The 13609-nt window shown below is 35.4% G+C and overlaps 1 protein-coding gene across 5 annotated transcripts in view; it reads left to right on the top strand.

Annotated features, from left to right (window-relative positions):
* The window catches only part of NUP98 (nucleoporin 98 and 96 precursor), an 81663-nt gene that overhangs the window by 51833 nt on the left and 16221 nt on the right, over positions 1-13609 (top strand). For 4 of the 5 annotated variants that reach the window (XM_074372515.1, XM_074372514.1, XM_074372518.1 and 1 more), the window contains 7 exons: positions 79-192; positions 864-1002; positions 4294-4471; positions 5252-5416; positions 10751-10933; positions 11656-11812; positions 13146-13575. In XM_074372515.1, the coding sequence (XP_074228616.1) occupies positions 79-192; positions 864-1002; positions 4294-4471; positions 5252-5416; positions 10751-10933; positions 11656-11812; positions 13146-13575 (1366 nt within the window). The remainder of the gene's footprint in view (positions 1-78; positions 193-863; positions 1003-4293; positions 4472-5251; positions 5417-10750; positions 10934-11655; positions 11813-13145; positions 13576-13609) is intronic. The other variant, XM_074372516.1, reaches the window with a different exon arrangement.

Below are 13609 nucleotides of genomic sequence, written 5' to 3' on the forward strand. Positions count from 1 at the left end.
AGTGAAATGAATATTACTGAATATTCTCTAATTAAGGAAAGTCACAACTAATACTATATTCTGTTTCTTTTATCATAGGCATTGTTCTCACTAAGGTTGGTTACTATACTATTCCATCCATGGATGACCTTGCTAAAATTACCAATGATAAAGGAGAGTGCATCGTCTCTGACTTCACTATTGGTCGTAAAGGTGAGTGTGAGTTAGTGGATAAGCCAGAGATCTACACCTTATTTCTGTAGTTAAGTAAAGGAAGCTCTTGATAGCTGAATTTGTGTTTTGCCTACATTTGGACCCACCTTGGCGTGACTAGATGCTGATTGACAAGTAACAAAATAAGACTAGAACCTTGTAACATTCTTTGGTAAGTATTTGACCTACTGCAGTTTTCAACAATTAAAGAAAATACTGTAAACAGCAAGAAATACTAAGTGAGAAAATTGAATTGTTGACAAGAGATGGGTGATATTTAGGTTCAACTTCATATTAAGTTATTACGGATTTAATTTTCTTGGGTAAAAAAATCTCGTCTTGCTGTATTTTAACACTAAAAGAAGGATTTGGGTATTTTAATTCATGCTGCAGGCTGGGGCTAAGGGTTGTTTATTGAGCAGCAGTACAGATACTTGGGAAGAGATTTTTAAAGGCTGTTTTGAGGATAACACAAGTGCTGTGAAAATGCATATGTTAAATCAGGTTAACACTGTATTTGATATCACCTTCTAATACTTATGTTAGATGAAATAACCCATTCAAAGTGTTGCTAGATGATTTAAAACATTCATTAATGTTTAAAACTGCTTACTAGTAGATATTTGCCCTCTATACAAGATAAGTTTTTAACTGTTTACTCTGCCTTATAGGTTATGGTTCAATCTATTTTGAAGGAGAAGTGAATTTGACAAATCTAAATTTAGATGATATTGTGCATATCCGAAGGAAAGAAGTGATTGTCTATTTAGATGATAACCAAAAACCACCTGTGGGTGAAGGACTAAATAGGTATGAATTTATTTACCTATTTGGAAAATAATCAGCTAAATCACAATTTTTTCTCTGTTAGCACAAATTTGTGTTATAAATTTTTTGCAGCTTAGCTTTTTTGAATTACTGTACAGTGTATGATTATTGTCTGTCTACTTTTGTTTAAAAATATAAGTGATAAATGCTACACTGTGACCTTTTTGACTCCTTTTTTTATAATATTATCAGGTCCAATTATTAGTTTCCAAAAATACTTTTTAATAGTATTTATTTTCTTATTTCTGCTGTGGCCATGCTTCACTCTTTCTCTATATTTTAGTATGAGATAGTAGCTTCTAATATCTTTTTCCACAGGTTAAAGGGCCATAGTTAAAATGATTTATGTTCACAACTTACCAAGATTGAGTCATGAAGAGATAGAAAATCTGAACAGCCCTATAACTAACAAGGAGATTGAGTTAGTAATCAGCTCCCCAACCCCATATGCTGGACCAGATTATTTCACTGGTGAATTCTGCCAAGCATTTAAAGAAGAATTCATGTCAGTTCTCCTCAGACTCTTCCAAAAAATTGAGGAGGGAACACTTCCTAACTAATTCTGTGAATCAAGCATCACCCTGATTCCAAAGCAGAACTACAGACAAGTATCTTTGAATATTGATGTAAACACCCTCAACAAAATACTAGCAAATAGAATTCAGCAGTACATTGAAAGGATTATACACCATGACCAAATCAGATTTATTTCTGGAATGTACAGATGGCTTAACTACAAAAATTGATGAATATAAGGAACCACATTTATAGAATGAAGGAAGAAAACCACGTGATATCTCAATTGATGCAGAAAAGCATTTTTAACAAAGTTCAACACTCTTTCATGATAAAAACACTGAACAAAACAGAGATAGAAGGAAACTACCTCAGCATAATAAAGGCCATATTTGAAAAACCCACAGTGAATATCATACTCAGTAGTGAAAGACTGAAAGCTTTTCTTGTGGAATCAGGAATAAGACAAGGATGCTGAGTTTTGCCTCCTCCATTCAACATAATACTGGAAGTCCTAGCAAAAGCAATTAAATAAAAAAAAAAAGACATTCAAATTGGAAAGAAAGAAGTAAAATTATCTCTGTTCACTGATGACAAAATCTTATGCATAGAAAGCCTGAAGATTCCACAAAAAACATATAGCTAATAAACAAATTCAGCAAGGTAGCAGGATGTAAAATCAACACAAAAAAATCAGTTGAGTTTCTGTACACTAGCAATGAATTATCTGAAAAGGAAGTTAAGCAGTTTGACTTACAGTAACGTCAAAAAGAATAAAATACTTAGGAATAAAGTTAACCAAGGAGGCAAAAGACTTGTACACTGAAAACTATAAAACATTGCTGAGAGAAATTGGAAGACAAATAAATGGAAAGATAGCCCATGCTCATGGATTAAAAGGCTTAAAATTGTTAGAATGTCTGTTTTACCCAAAGCAATCTACTGATGTAATGCGATCCCTATCAAAATCCCAGTTGCATGTCCTTTTTTTAAAAAAAAGATTTTTTAATTAATTATTTATTTAGTCAGTCTTTTTTTGGGGGGGTTAGGTTTTTATTTATTTATTTTAATGGAGGTACTGGGGATTAAACCCAGGACCTTGTACATGCTAAGCACACGCTCTGCCACTGAGTTGTACTTCCCCCTGACCAGTTACATTTCTTGCAGAAATAGAAAAATTCATCCTCATTTTATACAGAATCTCACCAGTACCACAGATAGCCACATATATGATTAAATGATTTTCTGTAAGCTTGCCGAGACCATGAGATGGGAAGAGAACAATCTCTTCAACAAATATTTTTGGAAAAACTGAATATCCATGTGAAGAAGAATGAAGTTAGACCCTTACCTTATGCTGTATATAAAAATTAAATGAATCAAAGACCTAAACATAAGACTTAAAACCATAAAACTCTTAGAATAAGGCATTGGAGAAGTTTCACAACATATTGAACAAGGATTTCCTAGGCCCAACTCTAAATGCATAGGCAACAAATAGTAAAAATAAAAAAGATGCTCAACATTGCTAATAATTAGGGAAATGCAAATTTAAACCACAGTGAGCTATCACACCCTTTAGGAGGTTACTATAAAAGAAAAGTAACGTGTTTTTGTGAAAGTGTGGAGAAATTGGAGCCTTTGTGTGTTGGTGGGAATGTAAAATGTGGCACAGCTACTATGGAAAAGAGTATGCATGATGGTTCCTCAAAAAATTAAAGGTGATCCAGCAATTCCACTTCTGAGTATATATCTAAAAGAATTAAAGGCAGGAGCTTGAAAAAATATTTACATACCCATATTCATAGCAGCACTATTCATAGTAGCCATGAGGTATACACACAATGGAATGTTAGCCTTAAAAAAGGAAGGAACTCTGACACATGCTACAACTTGGATGAACCTGTAGGATATTATGCTAAGTGAAATAAGCCGGTTGCAGAAAGACAAATACTCTATGATTCAATTTATTTGAGGCATCTAGAGATCAGATTCATAGAAGCAGGAAGTAGAATAGTGGTTGCCAGTGGCTGGACATAGAGAGAAATGGGGAGTTGTTTTTTAATGGGTAGAGTTTCGGTTTTTCAAGATGAAGAAGTTCTGGAGATTGTTCACACAACAATGTGAATATGTTTAATACTACTGAATGGTACAGTTAGAAATGGTTAAATGGTAACCTCTATCATACTTCTTTGCTACAATAAAATAATATTTAAAAAGTCATCTATTATATGCTAGTCATTGTACTAGATGCAAGGTGTACAGAATGAATAGGACATATCCTTGATTTCAAATATTGCTCTTAGAAGAAGCACATTACCATTATTATAGTCCTCTTCACACTCACTGTTTAATGATTAATACTGTGATGTTCCTCATACCTCATTCTGCAGGCATTTATTGTTAGTAGTTGCCACTGTTATTACTATTGTTGTTATTTACAATAGCACTTTAAGAGCTTCACTAAGATCTTAAGTCCATAAGCACTGGACTTGGTTAAGGATGTATATAGCTTAAGTGTTACTAAAATCAGATAAAAGGAGTTTGACACTCTAGAATCAGATACTTAGTTGGTGTAGAGGTAATTCCTTGCTCTTAAGCCAGTCTACCTTGGGAGGCAAGACTCAAGTTTATGAAACACCTGCAGAATAATTCCAAAGTAACACAGTTAGCTTTATTTGCTATTTATATAGATGTTACTTGGCTTTCTGGTCCTAAATATGAAACATTTACACTTCACTCGGTTGTTTATTATAGGAAGGCTGAAGTTACATTGGATGGAGTTTGGCCAACAGATAAAACATCTCGATGTTTAATAAAGAGCCCAGATCGACTTGCTGATATCAACTATGAGGGAAGATTGGAAGCAGTTTCAAGGAAACAAGGAGCTCAGTTCAAAGAGTACCGTCCTGAAACAGGTTCTTGGGTGTTTAAGGTATAGTCACTTAACCTAGTTCTTATAAACTGTAGTTAGACATTATAAACAGTATATAGTGTATAGAAGTTATAAGCCTAGTTCTTATAAACTATAGTTATAAACTATGTTAGAAGGGATCCTCTCAAATTCTGTTTTTACAAATTAGAAAATAGATACAGAGACACATAATAATATGCTCAAAATTACACATGTTGTTAAACCCCAGAGCAGTAAGGGAGCAGTTACAAACTTTATGGGCTGATGATTCAAATCCTGCACCCTATCTTGTGACCATTTAGATACACCTCTACAGTGTGGTTTTTCTAATTTGTGGCATCATTAGGGACATTAGGCAGAATTTTTGTCTCTTGATAGATCAGCTCTTCCTAAATAATTGTTATTCTTTTAAAGATTTTGGGGATGTAGATGTTGACTTCTTTCCTTGATAGTTTAGTACAGTGGACTCTCTCTTCTAGGCCAGTTGGATTATTTAGCCTGTTGAAGGCCTTTGTGTATGTAGAGAAGAACTAGACAGTATGTAGATGCGAAAATAGTAAGGGCTCTTTTGGATATAGTTTCCTGTATTAATATATTCAGTAATTATATGAGTACTACATGTACCAAACATCTAAATCTTGGGAAAACAGTAAAGTGTGATAAATGACATTCATTGTGCTTTAAATATTTTGATTTTTTTTTTAAAGCTAATTCTGCAAGGTTGCAAGGGCAAGCATTGTGGAAACCCTTCTGAATGTAATAGTGTTAAAATTGATTTTGTTGGATTCTTCTCTTCCTTAGGTCTCCCATTTTTCTAAGTATGGCCTTCAGGATTCTGATGAAGAGGAGGAGGAACGGCCATCCAAAACTAGTACAAAGAAGTTGAAGACTGCCCCTTTGCCTCCTGCAGGCCAGGCCACCCCATTCCAGATGGCTCTTAATGGCAAACCAGCACCTCCACCCCAGGTAGAGACAGGACAATGAATTTGAATGGAATCCATGATACAGAAGTTGAAAGCAAGTCATTCAGCTAGTACAAAGCTGTTATGTGACACCTGGAACTTTGAAGAGTACAAATGTATTGGCAATCATATTGAGACAAGTACAAAGGAGGGCTTAAGGTGGTACTGGCATCTGTTTTTTACTTGAGAGATTTAAAGAATTCTCTTGCTGTTTGGATCATTGCTTCTACAGATTGTCATTCTTAAACACCTCCCTCTCTTTCATTTGGACTTCTGAATTCTCTGCTCAGTGATCAACTTAAGATAGTATTTTGCTTGTGTAGGTTGATGCCAAGTAAATCCTACTTTTGTTGACCATCTAATGTGCAGTTTATTCTTATTCTTTACCTCTGTGGATTTTTAAAAAGTTCAATTAGCTTTCTGCGAGGGTTTTTAAACTCCATTTTTCTCAAGTTGTTCACTTATACTTCAGGTAATCTCTTGATATTTGTATTTTAACAATACATAATCTTTATGAAAATACATAAAGCTTTAGAATACAAATGAATTACTTGGCTTGGAGAGAGTAGGGGCTGCATTGTTTATTGCAGTTACTTGTATCATACTCTTTTTCAGTATTGTTAAGCCAGTATATGCCTTTTGTCCTTGTAAGGAAAGGTTTGTATTTTAAATATCAGGTAGTTTTTTTGCCAACACGTAAAGAGTTTTACTTTCATTTGGATGTTGTTTATATTCAGTCAAGTTATAAAAAAATTTTTTTTCTTTGCTGCCATACTCCCTCAAAGAAGAGAACTTGATACAGAATTTCTTTGTAAAGCATCCTCTACCTCTCAGCTGCTAAAAGCAGGACCTTTGGAATTTTCCACGCTACAATTCTTATGGCTGCTAAAATGTGCGATTTTTATGATTTATTAAATAATTTCTTGGGAGGCACTGTCTGCAGATTGTTGTGTACGTATGTTCATGTTTGCGCGTGGGGGGGGTCCAATAAGTGGGAAATGGGACATATGCTGACTTATCTTTATACTATTTGTAGCATTTCGAATAGCCCCAAGAAATCTCTTCTGAATTTAAGAAATGGCTATAAATGGACTTGAGTTTCCAGTTACCCATATTCATTTTGTCTGACTCACATACTTTGTATAAATTCTCTTTCCAAAGTGTTTTTTAATCTTACGTTTACATGTATTTCTAAGATAAGAGTTAGCCTTCATTTCTGCCAATAAAAGTAGTACGTAGGATCCTAAATATACAGCTGGAAAAGAAAAGCTTCTCTGTGGACAGACAGAAAATTTATGTACTGTTGATATCACATCAGTGGTTTTAGGCTCTTTAATTCCCTGAATACAAATAGTAAGAGGTATCTGTAAATTTCTATGATGGCACTACACTAGGTGAGAGTTCTTTTGAAAAGTTGAGCACCAAAAAATTTCAGAACAAGGTCTAGGAAAAAGAGGTGGTAAGGATTAAGATGGGCAATGAGAACAATGAATAGGTATCTTTTTCAGGTATCTCTTTGATAGAGGAAGTTGGTGGTCTTTGACCTTTTGGGTGCACGAAGCAGAAATGGGAGAAATGGGTAGATTGTTTAGATATTCACGCTAATGTGTTAGACTAGTAATGTGTGATTCTGGAGAACTCTTCAACTGTGATGCCCAGTGACCTGTGTGAGGTGGGTGGGAAATGCTAGTGGTTGCACAGTTTTTAGTTATTAGTACCAGAGACCTACATTTTACTTGGCATGAGGAAAATACTTGAACCATCTGAATAAACTGGGAACAGCATCGTCTTCTCATCCAAGCATCAAGATGACTGTCTTCACATTGTCACCTGGCCTCCTGAAGAGATTGATTTCTGTGATGTGGTGGTCCTTCAGTCTGTTGTAGCTTTTTTTCCCCTCTGTACACACTCTCAGGTTCTCTGAGGGTGGGGGGATTCTTTGAGGCTAGGAAACTGGTTTTGTTTAATGGTTACATTTATTCTACTACCTTTTATATAATTTCCTCAGTCCCCTCTTTGCATTTCATTCTTAAGCCTTGCTTTGCTCCTAAAGAAGCAAGTAAATCTAAGCAAACAGAAAACAGAAAGGTAACTAAATTTTTATGTAATCTCTTATGCCTTTTAAGTTAGGGAAAATGTTGGCAGAAAAACCTTCATCACACAGATGAATTAAGGCGGTTGCAAACATTTGTTTGGTAGTTAGAACATTTGTTCCAAAATGCTCATCTGAGACTTAGTTTTCAGCTGACTGCCTCAGTACCTTGGTGAGCTTTGATTCTATAGATTTAGCATGAGGCTCAGGGTCAGGTGATTGAGATACACACCCAGGGTTCAGAACTGTTTGTCAGATCTTTGGCATTGAGGTAGAGAGACACGTTGCTTTTTCCTCTCAGCCTTATTCTGAAATGTGACTTGTGTTCAGTACAGTCAAAGCAAACGAGTTGACTTGCTCAGAAACTTAGCAAGTCACTTGATGAGCGCATTCAATAATTGTTCACTTGATGAGCGCATTCAAATAAATTTTTTATAGTTGTACTTCATAAAAAAGTTTTTTAAAGGAAAAAAGTGATTAGGGTTTAGAATAAAATTCCACTTTATCTTTTGTTTACATTTTAAAAAAAGATAAAGTGGCAGCTATCTAAATTTATCCAGTGAATCTATATATTTTCATTCATATTTTATCTAGTTTTTATATATTACATATATATAAAATAATTCTATAGCCACAAAGTCCTTTTGCTTCATATATTCATGTTATTGAGTCATATTCCTCCTGCAGTAATATCCATGAATGTATGTGTATAAACATGCACATTCTTGTGGGCCTTTGAAACCCTGTTATGGAATTTCCCTTGAACACAATATTGTTGACAGTGCTGATTTTCCAGCAAAATGAACATAAAACATTCTTTGCACTTAGAAAACAGATTGTTTTGGAGGCAGGCAATAGTAGTAGTTATACTGGATTAAGCTGTTTGGCTGGGAGGACAATACGAATTATTTAAACATCGGTTTGACCTTGGATTGGGTATTCACCCTTCATTGAATAAGGGTATCTTGATATACTTTACTTATTTGAATTACTTTATTGGATTAAGAGATATTTTATCTTTAGGATTTTGTTATATGAGTTAGAGAATCGAGATTTCCAAAAACATTAATGTTTCAGTACTGAAACCTGACCTTCCATGTATCTAAAGAGACAGTCATTTTACAAATAGTGTCTGTGTACTTAGTATTTGTAATGGACTTCTTTTCTTTTTCCTTCTTTCCTTCCTTAATTTCTTCTGAGTCACCAATTTTTTATTAGTCTACTTTTCTTTCTAGGACTGGCTTTGAAGAAGCACCTGCTCTCCCAAGATTTCTTTAAAAGTAACCTCTTTTGGGGTAGTTTATTGCAATTACTTAGATATACTTAAAATTCACACACGGGGGTTCTAGGATTTTGCCTGGACCTCATAGTTTCATAGTAATTCTTTTCCCCTGTTCACTTATTCGACGATATTAGCCTATTAGGTTTGAAGTCTACGCATAAGGGTAAAGCAAATAAAATCTTGATCCTTGGCATTCTTCAAGATAGGCTGAGTCCCATAGGACTCTGATCTAGTTATTTGATGAAATCCTCCCACTTTGCCAAAACGTTCTAAGTGAGCATGTCTTGCTGTTACTATTACTCGTTTGTTGAATAGTATAAAAAATTGGAGCCATCCTCCCCCTTCTTCCTTTCTTCCCACCTATAATCACTCTTTATCCTTTTATAGTTATTAGTCGCATTTTCTACCTTATAGCAAGCACTGCATTAGGCAGTAGAAATAAAGTGTTTTGATGAATATTGGATTTAACACTACTTGGTGTTAGATACATAAAATAGTAGGTTATAATCTCTGCTTTCAAGCCTTCACAATCTGGTAGGACAAATATATATATACACACACACATTTATGTGTGTGTGTATATATATTACAAGAAATAATATGTCATGGTACATTATGTAAAATAAGTACAGACAATATTATGGGAACAAGCAGAAGAGGGTATTCTGACAAGTTTACAGAGTCTGGGGAGTTTTAAAAAGTACCATTTTTGCATTTTAACTGTTACCTAGCCTCCAGTTTTGTTAGAGCAGTCCTTGGGGAATGTTCACGACTAAAGTGGCAATTCACTGTATCCAACACCCCAGTTTTTTGGGGGGTTTTTTTGGTATGGTTATAGATGGGAGTAATCATTTTTTTAGTGAGGATATTTGTGGAAGGGATGCAGAGGAGTAATAGATATACCTTTGAAAATAAGTTTTTAACAGTTACACTAATTGTTTCTTGGTCCAAAGAAGTCATGAAACTTTTTTTAAACCATCTGTTGTATAATAGCATCCTTTTGAAATTTTGCATGAAATAGGCCACTTGTGAAAGATAAACCAAAAAATTGTAGGGGTTTAGCAATCTACAGATGATATAAGAAAGATAACTGGTAGAACTCTTAGATGAGGATGTTTCATAAATTGGTTTAGCCCCTTGTTAACATTTTACCAAGTCGTATGTGACTTTAGGATATATTTAATGAAATGTTCTGAGCCAATTAATTTTACAGTGTGTTTCAGCTTTGTATTTACCTTTTTAAACCATACTGTTAATCATGGCTGTATCTTTAAAACTGCTTAATAAATGTGAATATAACTCTCGACACATTTAAACATAAATGAATTATTCCCGGATTGAAAATGTTCCTCATGTTATTTTGTGTTTCCTTTGGGAAATTAGAGTAGACATTCCTCATCTGACATGGTACTGTGCAGGTAGAACCCAGTTAACCTTAGGATTCAGTCACTCAAAAGATAAATTCCAAGGTCAAAGTTGTGTGTGTTAACTAGAAATTTTATTTCTAAATGTTTTCTTTAAGAAAATGCAAAGTTACTGAAGACTTTGATACTTGTCCCTTTTATTCTCTTGGCCTATTGATTTCTGGCTACAAGGCAGTGTAAGGGCAGGATAACCCTGTGTGAATCAGAAAATTACAGTTGCTAGCTAAATCAGGGAAAGCATAATCTTTATTTGAAGGCTACCATTTGTTCAGGGTGAGTGCTGGCATAGATTGCAGACAGCAGACCATAACATTGCAGAAGGGTGATTCCATGAATCCTCATTTAGATCCTAAGTACTAATAGAAGAACTTTGGAGTAATTGTTATTAAATCCTCATTAGCAAATTTGTTACCTCACATTATAATAGAATGGGCAGAATCTAATACTGTTTTATTCTAAATAAACTTAATATGGTCTAGAAGCTCTATGTCTATTTGGTGTAATTTAATGCTGCTTCCCTAATCTTTCTGCTATCTACAGAGCCAGAGCCCAGAGGTGGAGCAGTTAGGGAGGGTTGTGGAACTGGACAGTGACATGGTAGATATCACCCAGGAGCCAGTTTTGGATTCCATGTTAGAAGAGAGCGTGCCTGAGGATCAGGAACCTGTGTCCGCCTCAACACACATTGCATCTTCACTGGGAATTAATCCACATGTCTTACAGGTGAAGTCCTAACCCATCCTTACTACACCAGGAATCCAAACTAATATTTATCTCCCTTTCATAACATCAGGTTTTTTCCTTCATTAATCACTTAAGAGCATTGAGTGGTCATTGGAATGAGAAGAAACAGGAATGTGGCCCATGTTTGGGCATCATTTTCCTGTTTGTGGAGGGAAGGCTATATGGAGATTCAGAAGACCTAGATTCTAACTTCAGTTTTGTAACCATTACTATGTGACTTTTGGGCAAGTCATTTAATATGTGTGAGCACTGATGTTTCTCTATAAAATATTCATTTTATAGTTCATTTACTTCAGAGTGGTTTTGAGGCTCTAGAAAGTGCTCCACAAAAGTTAAAAAAAAAAAAAACATAGATACAAGTTTCTTTAAGCTCTGTCTCCACTTGCTCCTGCTTATGCCTTTTGTCACATTATGAATATAGCCTTTGTCTTCTTTTTGACTTTGAAATTAATTCATTGAGCAAACATGTGAGTAATGCTGTGTGCCAGGCTCTGGTGAGACTGCATATACAAAGGAGAGGAGTTTTACATAACTTCTATCCTCCAGGCACACATAGTGTAATGGAGTCAGTCACACAATTTTATACTAGCTCTGGACACAGCCTGAGACAGAACTTTTTATTGGTTGTTGTAAACTGTATTTTTCTTTTATGGCCTTTGCATTTGGGGAGCATATTCATTCTATAAGTATTACCTTTTTAGATCATGAAAGCATCTTTGCTTGCTGATGAAGAAGATGTAGATATGGTCATGGATCAACGCTTCAGTCGCCTTCCTTCTAAAGCAGATACTTCTCAAGAAATCTGTTCTCCCAGGCTCCCCATTTCAGCAACTCACTCATCAAAATCCCGTTCACTAGGTACTGTAAAAAATGCTGTTTTACAAGAAAGCCATAAAGTTCAGCTACTCATGTATCTTCTTCTAAGTTGAGTCAACTTCTAGCAAATATCCCTCTAAAGGCATCTGATAATAAAGATGCCAAAGGAAACGTACTCTTAAAAATATGTTAGGTGGGGCCCGTTTTTAAAAAAACAAGATTATTTGGTGCAGATGCAGAAGTTGTATGGAGAAAAAGGCATTTGTGTTTTGTTTAGGGGCGTATCGTCCTGCACTATACTCTGTATAGTTCTAACACTATCCTTACTGCTTTCCAAGGGCAACTGTTGCTTCTTACAATACACAAAGCTTTTCTGCTTTGCCCTAAACCTTCCCAAATTCCCAGGGAAGCATTTACCTGTTTCATTTTAAAGCTTTTTCTTTTCTAGTGAGCTTGTAACTATGTGGATTGGAGGTCAAGTGTTGGTATCAACAAAGCACTTAATAAGCAGGTATAATTTCAGAACATTTTGAAAGCCAGAGGAACTACTAGGAAGAGATTTGTTTATGTTGTCTTAAAAACTAAATGTTTATTTTTCAATTCTTTTCAGTGCCCTTATTACAAACTTTCATTTAAAAAAAAATAATAAAGCATCAGTTAAACTTTTATAACAGCCTTTTCCATAATGAGCACTACATGAAACCTCATACTTCAATAACTAACTCCTTGCTTTAGATAGGAAACAGGCAATAGTAACAAGAACTATCCTTCTAAAAGGCATATATGCAACACAAGATGCTTCAGTGGGTTCTTGTTTCCTTAAGTCTAGCACTGAGTGCTGGAGTGTTAGGAATTTGAGTTCTGATCTTACTTTTTATAGTGACTAAGAAAGGGTTGCATTTGGCATTCTGATGAGGGCATGAGCCTTGGTGTCAGACTTATCTGGGCTTACCTCTCAGGCATGCCACTTAGTAGCTTTGTGGATTTGGACAAGTAACAGAACAGCCCAGTTTTCCTACCTATAAAATGAGAGCAGTAATATTCTTCACTTAAAGTTATTGAAGGATAAAATGAAATAATGAAACAATGTATACATATGGCTTATATGGATTCTGCTGCAGGTAAGTGCTAGATAGTTTTTTAAATAGTAATAGTGTTTGTTATTAATGTTATTGTTGTTGACATCATCATCATTAGAATTCCTGCCTTGATTTCCTGATTGAAAAAGTAATTTCTGCAGAGTCTGATATATAACCTGCTTCTGGCCATCTATATCTGATTTAATTAGTTTAATAAAACTAATTTCAACTTTGCTGGTTGTTGTTCAAGAATCAATAGACTGTATTTCCTAATAGTCTTTTTCTCATTATTTTAGTAGGTGGGTTGCTACAATCAAAATTTACAAGTGGAACTTTCCTTTCACCAAGTGCCTCTTTACAAGAATGTCGCACTCCCAGAACATCATCATTGATGAATATCCCATCCACATCCCCTTGGTCTGTCCCTCCACCCCTGACCTCTGTGTTCACGGTGCCCAGCCCAGCCCCTGAGGTTCAGTTGAAAACAGTGGGTACACGCAGGCAACCAGGCCTAGTCCCTCTTGAAAAGTCTGTCACCTATGGAAAGGGGAAACTCTTGATGGACATGGCCCTGTTTATGGGACGCTCATTTCGGGTTGGTTGGGGCCCCAACTGGACTCTGGCTAATAGTGGAGAACAGCTGTGCAGCTCTCAGGAACTGGAAAATCATCAGATTGTTGAGTCTATGGAATATGGATTCCTGCCTAATCCAGCAGCTGTTAAATCGTGAGTTACATTTCCTTATGCTTTTTAAGGAAGG

This window comes from Camelus bactrianus, chromosome 10 (genome assembly GCF_048773025.1).
Source record: "Camelus bactrianus isolate YW-2024 breed Bactrian camel chromosome 10, ASM4877302v1, whole genome shotgun sequence".
Taxonomy (NCBI): domain Eukaryota; kingdom Metazoa; phylum Chordata; class Mammalia; order Artiodactyla; family Camelidae; genus Camelus; species Camelus bactrianus.